At 57.1% G+C, this 8,080-nt stretch overlaps 1 protein-coding gene across 1 annotated transcript in view; it reads right to left on the reverse strand.

The window, feature by feature from the left end:
• Positions 1 to 1,287: 1,287 nt before the first annotated feature.
• MGAT5B (mannosyl (alpha-1,6-)-glycoprotein beta-1,6-N-acetyl-glucosaminyltransferase, isozyme B) overlaps positions 1,288 to 8,080 on the reverse strand; it is a 71,216-nt gene continuing 64,423 nt past the window's right edge. Inside the window, exons 12-14 of the mRNA XM_003786573.2 lie at positions 3,623 to 3,718; positions 1,950 to 2,206; positions 1,288 to 1,486 (exon numbers count right to left, since the gene is read on the reverse strand). Coding sequence (XP_003786621.1) covers positions 1,288 to 1,486; positions 1,950 to 2,206; positions 3,623 to 3,718 — 552 coding nt within the window. The remainder of the gene's footprint in view (positions 1,487 to 1,949; positions 2,207 to 3,622; positions 3,719 to 8,080) is intronic.

Genomic DNA, 8,080 nt, shown 5'->3' on the forward strand with positions numbered 1-8,080 from the left:
TCTAACCTTCAGCCCCATCCTGGGACCTGGCCCCCTCCACTAACTCTTGGGTTCTGGGGCTGCCTCCCTGGGAGGGTAGAGGAACAGGCCTGGGTTGGGGAGGGGATGGCTGGAGAGGGGGCAGATTATAAAATTGGGGGGTGGCAGTGTTCCAAAGCCTGACTTGAGGGTCAGGCAGGGCTCTGGGCATAGGGTGGAGGGGAGGGGCATCCTGGGGACAGGCAGGCATGCCACACAGAGACAGATAGGTGGATCTGGAAATGGACTGAGGCTAGAGGCTGGAACATGAGCACAGCATCAAAGGGGTAGGGAGTGCCTGGGGGCTGGTGGCATGCCATGGGCTATAGCTTGTCCCAAACCCTTATCTGCAAAAGATGCTGGGCCTGGGGCACCTGCAGGGATGAAGGAGGACTGGTACGCGAATGACACCCTCGGGCAGGGTTTCCAGAGCCTGTTCTCAGAGGCTGGGATGGAAACCTGCCCCTTGAAAACAAATCCAGGGTCTGGAATGCAGGTCACGCCAGGATGGGTTTGGGGAGAATCCCATAGTGAGGAGAATTGGAACAAGCAGGAGACAGAAACAATTCAACCAGGATCAGGGTGGTCCCCATCCCTAACTGTGGTCCCCAAGTGCAGAGGGAAGGTGGGGGAGTCAGGAAATCAGGAGGCTGAGAGATCAGGATGGTGGAGCTGAGAGGCAACATGGGCAGGGGCCCTTGGCCTCGCCTTCCCCTGGGTCCTGCCCCTCTGTCTACACCCCAGCAACTGCAGAGGGACAAGGCCAGTCCTGTGTGCCTGAGGCTTCCCTCATGGGTTCCTGCCCAGGGCAAGTGAGGCCCAGGTTTACTCTCCAGGAGGTGGGGAGGGCCATTCCTTGGACCCTTCAGGGAACATGAGGCAGCAGCCCCTCTCCCTCCCTGTCTCTTGTAAATCAGGAGGCCCTGTCCAGAGCCCTTTGTCCATCTGTTCCAGATCTGGTCTTTCACAAAACAAGGGACCTCTGACCACCTGCTCCTGGGCCAAGGGGACCCTCTGTCCAGAACAACATCTGCTTGGCCGTGTTGTTACCACAGTCCCCAGGATGGGAGCGAGGCACCTGCCTGGGGGGTCCCAGGAGTGCAGCAGCCATACTGCCCGCCTCCTGCTGCTGTACATGGCTCTCTCCGCCCACTTCCTGGCTGAGGGAGTTGCAGGGAGGGCGAATGGCTGGAGCCTGGAATCTGCTGGTGCTTTCTCCTGTGGCCAGGAGGCTCAGCATGGGTGCCTGGCAAGGTGGCAGATGTGGCCTCACAGACAGCCCTGGCACAAGGCCACCTGGCCCTTACGGAAGTCGCGGCAGGGACAGAGCCGACGGTACTTGGTGCTGGAGCCAGCACAGCTGAAGAGCAGAGGCTCCTTCTGCAGGTAGCACTCCTGGCCGGGCTGGGCAAAGGCCGGGTACAGGTGGTTCATCTCCGACTCAGTGCTGTCGCAGGGCACCTGCAGCCTGGTGGGCACCACGCAGTGTCAGTGCTTGGGCCAAAAGGCACTACTTACTCCTTTGTCCCCAGCCTATATCCAGCCCGTACAGGGAAGAAGATGGGTTATAGTTCCCAATCCCACCTGCTGTCCAGGGAGATTTGGTGAGGAGGAGAGGGGCCTGGCCTGGTGAGGCTGGGATCCCAGGCTGACCCAGCAGGAGGAACACCTGGGTGGCCTTCATGGTCTGGGCTAGAGCATGTCCAAACGGCTGGCAGGGGTAGACAAGGCAGAAGAGAGCAGAGGTGGAAGGAGGTGGTTTGGGGCTTTGCCAAGAATGTGGCAGCTGTGACCTGGATCCCCTGGAGGGTCCTTCTCAATCCTTCCTGACTCATTGGAGAACAATCAATCCCCCCACCCGCTGGCAGGACTGTGGGCCAGGGCTCCGGGAGTGAGGGCCAGGTGGGTGAGTGGGCAGGGGTGGCACTCACTTGAGGAAGGCGTCCCGGCCATTGAGGAAGGGGAAGAAGGCCGGCTCACAGATGAGTCCATGGTCGAGGCAGGCGTCGGTGCAAGCCCTCCCGGGGGCAGCCAGCCAGGCTCTCAGGGAGTGTGCCGGGGGCCAGGCCCCAGGGGCCAAGCTGGCATTTTGGGCCCACTCGAGGTGGGTGGCATTGGGGGCCAGGATGAAAGGGCTCTTTGGGACATTATTGCCTGGCAGGGCGAGGCCTGGGGCTGCACAGAAGTCCTGTGGGAGGAGCAGCAGAGTGGTGTTAGGGAGGGGACACAGGACACAGATGCCCCTGGGAGACACCCACAGGCATGGCCCTGCAATGCCAGTGAGCGCCTCCACTATTGGGCGCTTACTGAATACCAGGCAGCCTCACACGCATTGTTTATTTATTCCTCACAAGAGTCCCAACAAATGTGAGCTTGCCTGCCTCTGGGTATTTTGCAGGGGAGGAATGGAGGCTTCTGTCAAGGAACCTGCCCAAGGCCCCTGAGGCTGGACGGCAGAGGCAGAATTTGGATTCAGGCCAGTCCCCCTGCTGCCCACCCCACTTCCCTGCTCGGTGTCTAGCTGGGGTCCACCGTCCCACCCTGAGGCCCTCCTTGCAGGAATAGCTCCAGAGGCTATGCGGCCCCACAAACACTTTTCTGCCTACCTCATGAAGTATGTCCCCATAGATGCTGGGAGCCGAGAGTCCTGGGTTCTAGCCTTGGCCCTGGCCCCTCACTCTGCAACCCAATCTGCCCTCCTGGGGACCTCAGCTTTCCTGCTCACAACAAGGCAGGGCAGAACCAGACTCTCTCAGCCCCTAACGTTTGCAGACCCAGGAGCAGGGTACGAAGGGAGCCCACATAGCATCTGTAGAAATGTCTTGTGGCTACAAGGCAACCTGCCCCAGGGCCCTAAGCCCAAGGCTCCCTTCCGGGCCGCCCATTGGAGACCTGACAGGTGTGCTTTGCCTGGGCCATCTGTGACCCTCATGGCAGCTCAGGCCCCCTGGGCACAAAGAAGGGTCCAGGACTCCCGGTCAGGGCACCTTGCAGGACTCCCTGGGAGCAGAGCAGGCAGTTCTCCCGCTCCCCCCCTCCATCTGCCCACAACTTTCAGACACTTTAGGCCCACCATGTAGGGGAAGAAGGGAGTACAGCTTCTGAGCCACCAGCCCATCCGGACCCTAACACAGGGTTGGGGTGGCTGAGCTTTCACAGCAGTGCCCCTACCCTGGTTTCTCGGGGCAGAGATCTTAACCCCCTACTCCAGTCCACCAACTCATCTTGGGGGAAGGGGAAGGGGAAGGGGAAGGGAATCTTCTGTTTTTCCCATTTGCTCAATCAAGTCACCAAATTCTAAGCAGAGTTTTAAAAGAACAAAAGTCTTTGTTTCCACGTTTATGCTACAGGGTTGGGGGCTCTAAAGCTGGGGCAAGGGTGCCTCAATCTGAGCCACCCCAGCAACCCTGGTCTCCCTGCTGACTCTCAGGTCTGCCCGCTGCAGCCCCCTGGGAGCTTTGAGAGAGGATCCTGGGCAGCCCAGACAACAGAGTAAAGAGCTTGATAGTTGGATGGGCACAGCACCAGGGCAGACAGTGAAGCCGTCTCAGCTTTCTCCTTGGGCCTGCTGGGTTTGGGATGGTATCCCCAAAGGCTCGCCTACCTGGTGCTGGATGTAGGCGTGGATTCGCTCCAGCATCCCCTCACAGGTGTACTCGTAGGGCAGGTAGGGGTCTACCTGTAGGAGAGATGGCAGACACTAGGGAAGCTGGCCCCCCTCCGCCTGGCCTTCCACTTAGCCCAGAGGCCCTATTCCCCGGCATGCCCTCAAGTGGCCTCTAGAGACTCAGGCTCAGGACCTCTGAGGTCCAGCCTCACCTATCCCTGCCCCTCCCCACCCCCCACCCCCCACATCCCAACTGCACTGAGCACAGAGCTTAGCGCCCATCCCCTCACGGGTTCTAACCACGCTCCTCCCCCTGCCCCGAATTGTTGTGTGTTGTCATTTCCTGTTCATCCTTGGCCTCTCTCGTGAGCTTATGGGTCCCTGGAGGGTGGGGATGTAGTTTCTTCACCACTGAATCTCGGTGTCCGGCATAATGCCTGGCATACAGTAGATACTCAGAAAATAGTTGTGGAAATTCCCCAGCTCTGCCTGTATCCTGCCCAAGACACAGAATGTTCATGCAAAGGAACACAGGAACATCCCAGTTGGATGGAACAACATTATAAAGGGCCCTGCCCAGGCACTGACCAGCTGGTCACACAGCCACCCACCGGGGCAGGTGCACAGAGCGGCTGAGGTCAGAGAAGCAAGGGGAATAGAAGAAGTGGTGACACTCCACCCCTCCCCTTCCTGTTCCATTAACCCTCTCAGGCCCAGCACAGAGTCACCTGGGGGGAAACCACTGACCTGTGTGGGCAGGAGCCAAGGTCAGAACACAGAATGACCCATTCTTCCTCAGACAAAGGTCTGTTTTAGCTTTCAGCTTCCCCACCTCAACACACCTGGTGCGACTGCTCCTGGCCCAGCCCATCTTCTAGTGGTACCATTTTCCTGCAGCCACTCTAGAACCCCCTGTCCGGCCCAAGTGGTGAGCTCCAACAAGTCTGCTCAAGCTCACAGCCACCCACCCTCTTCCTCAGCCAGGGATGGGTCCAGTGGGCCACACTGAGTACTGCTTCCTGGGGATCCCACCCCTCCAGAGGCCTATGTCAGGCCCTCTGGCCAAGGGGACATCCTGGCCCTCAAGTGTCCCAGGGAAGTAGCAGGTGCTGACCCTTGCACAGGTAGCTGGTCCTGGCCAGCTGGACTGATTCGGGACACTCCCCTGGTCCCAGAACTGACTTTGCCCAGTACTGTGAGTGGGTATTCTCCATGCTGGAGCAGTCATGGCCTCCCAGAGAGTCCCCAGGTTCTCCTTCCAGCCACCATGCACATCCCACCTTGTGGCACAGCCTATCCCAACCTGCTCTCACACCTGCACCTGTTATTTTGAGCCGATGGCCTGAGAGGGCCCTGGCAGCCAACTACTGCCCCAGCCGCTTCCCCTGACACATAGGACAGAGACTAGGGATACCCTGAGCCCCCACACACCTCTGGGGGTCTCATGGGGACAAGGCTTCAAACTCAGGCTATAAATAAAGCCCCCAGAGAAGAGACTTTCCCCCCTAAATCTCGTTGCCATACTCCATGACAGCGTGCCTCTGAGTTGTTCCCCTTGTGCATTTGAAGCCCTTGTCACAAGGTAACTCAAAGCCCCGTGTAGGGGATCAGTCCCAGGCTGCCTGCCATGGACCTCCTGCTGGGGGAACCAGCCTGCCTGGCCTGGAAACTAACCCCATTCAGTCTAATTACAGGTGTGTGTGGTAATCAGTCTGACAGAATGACAGGTGCAGTGCTGGCAGCCTGCAGAAATGACAGTGGGGAAGGCATGGTGGGGGCAGGCATCGGCATCACCTTGAGTGGCCTTGATCTGGATGGAGAGGTGCCACAGGCATACCCTTGGATGTCCAGAGACGGCAGAAGGGGCACCCACTCCTGATCCTCCCCAGCTGTCGGGCTGGGGGTCCTAAGCCTCTCTCTTGTCACCTTTCTCCTGTATAAGGTCACGTGACCCACATTGGCTCTCAGTCTCCACCAGCTGTCCCTAAATCTTTTTAAAAATAGAATTATTAGAATTAACCAGTGTTAGTTTAAGATGCAGATTTCCAGGCAAAACCCAGTCCTATTAAATCAGAAGATAGAGGATGGGGCTGGGAATCTGCACTGAAGCACCTCCCAGGTGAATTCTTGGGCTCACAGATGTTTAAGCCACTCAGAGCTAAAAGGGGGTAAGCTGGGAGGTGGGGCCCACAGAAAGGAGGAGTCTGAAGGCAGAAGCGCTCAAACTCAGCTTGGTTCCAAGATCCTTCTGTTATTATTTTTTAATTAACTAATTAACAAAGTTAAACAGATGTTTGTGTAAAAAAAATAATCAAAAGGGAAAACAATGAAAAGGAAGTTTCCTCCCACCACAAACACTCAGCCCCTCCCCCCAGGGCGGCCACTGTTACCAATTGCTGTGTCTCTAATCAGAAATAGCAGAGACCCAGCCCCTTCCCCTGCCCAGTCCCACCGCCCCGCCCTTTCTGGTCTGCTTAAGGCAATGCGTCTCCCGGCCTCCTTTCTCACAGGCCCGTGTCCCACTTGTTCAGTGTCTTGGAGGTTTGAGGTCTCCAGCCCTGCACCAGCCCCTGAGCATGAGGTGCACCTGGAGAGTCAGAGGCTCAGATAGGAAGATCAGGGGATTGGATGGAGCATCAGATGTAAGGATCAGAGGAGGATGGGAGGATCTTTGCAAGGGGAAGGGGAGGGACGAACGCAGAGGCAGGGGTGGAGGAACGGGAAAGAGGAGGAGGCTGAGAAGAGTGAGGGGCCTGCCTGGGCCCTGTCCCTACCCTAGTGTCTACTGGTGACTTCCCCATGCAGCATTCACCTAGGACGCAGAGTGCTGGGGTTAGTCAGTCTCTAGCAGTGAAACTGACCAGAGTTAAGCCCTCTGGCTTTTCTTCCCTTGCACCCAGGCCCCTCTAGAGGCTTCTTTCCCTGCTTGGGTATTTCTAGCCCCATTTTAGCCTGAAAACGAGTAACAATCTGGCCCTTGACGTAGGCCAAGGGGCCAAGTTCCTATTTACCTTTGCTCTAAAGGCCTTGCGAGAACTTAAGCCTTCAACTCTGGTGAGACAACACTGGGGGGGGATAGCTCCCCTCCCGCTCTCCATCCACACCCATGTCTAGGCCAGTGAGAGCCCAACATTACAAGGCAAAGTCACACTGCCCCTGGCTGCCACTGCAGTGTCACCACCTGTGACTGTCCACCTCAGGACCGTCTCTGGCCTGCTCAGTCCCTGCAAGGGGCATGTCAACAGTGCCAGAGCTGACATCCCCTGGCACAAGCCTCAGCCACAGCTGGGTGGGAGAGCAGCTCTGGGGTGGGAGCTACCTGCCAGATGACATGCCTGCCTCACTTGGTCTCTCCAGCACCTTCCTTCCTGGGGCCATTTCCCAAATAAACTACTTGTGCTAAAATCCTGGTCTTCAGGTCACCTGCTAGGGGAATCCAATCCTAGACAGTCCATGACCTTGAGGAACTTACAGTGAAGGAGGTGGTTTGCTCTAGCCAATGCTTGAGAGGACAACTGAGACACTCCCATAGCCAAAGCTGCCACTGTGCAGGACGCGGGGCAAGGGCTATGTATATTACAACTAAGACTAACACGTGACCCAGTGACATGCTTCTTAGCACTTTCACTGGAAAAACACCCAGACCCAGAGGAGGGAAGGATGAAGCTGTTTCTATCAGGAGAGAATAGAGGGAGGGACTTTCTGGACCACTTGCCAAGGAGGTAGGCTAAGGCTTGGTGTCCTGATGCATGGAATCCAGGCAGGTGGTGTTTTAACACGCAACCATGCCTCAGGCTCAGGACGGCCTGGCAGGGCTCTGAGCCTAAAGCCAAGCCCTTAAGACCCTGCAGAGGATCTATCCCTGCCAGCCTCTGTTCAAGAGTTCCCTGAGGAACACAGGACTCAGCAATGCCTCTTCCTGGGGCCTGGCTTTCATGTCACTTGCAGTGGCCACTGCTGCAACCCAGGGTCTGCCACAGACCCACAAGGTCACCCCAAGCAGCACACCCTCTTGGGGGACAGTCCTGAATGTGGTGTGAAGCAGAAAGGGAGGTGGGATTTAGGGTCCAAGAGGATCATGGCGAGAAAGTACTTTTTACCAGGTCCAACTCCTTGCCAGAAAGAAAGAATCAGCTTTATATAAGATGCAGTCAAAAGCCACAGAGGTGCCCATTAGGGACGTGAGCCTCTGAAGTACAAGCCCTTCCTCACTCCCACTCAGCCCATACCTGTGCACCTGCCGCACTGACACTCATGCCCTTGCTGAAGACTCAAAGTTCTCTACCCACTTGCTACTGGAAGTGTGGCCCCAGGGCCAGCACCACTGGCACCACCCCCAGACCTCTAGAAATGCAAGAGCTTAGCTAAATCAGAACCTACATTGTAACAAGATCCCCAGACCATCTGGATGCACTGCTGAAAGGCTGTAGATCCATACCGGAAGCAGAGGTCAGA

This window comes from Otolemur garnettii, unplaced genomic scaffold, assembly GCF_000181295.1.
Source record: "Otolemur garnettii isolate 467f Iridium unplaced genomic scaffold, OtoGar3 scaffold00018, whole genome shotgun sequence".
NCBI classification, from domain to species: domain Eukaryota; kingdom Metazoa; phylum Chordata; class Mammalia; order Primates; family Galagidae; genus Otolemur; species Otolemur garnettii.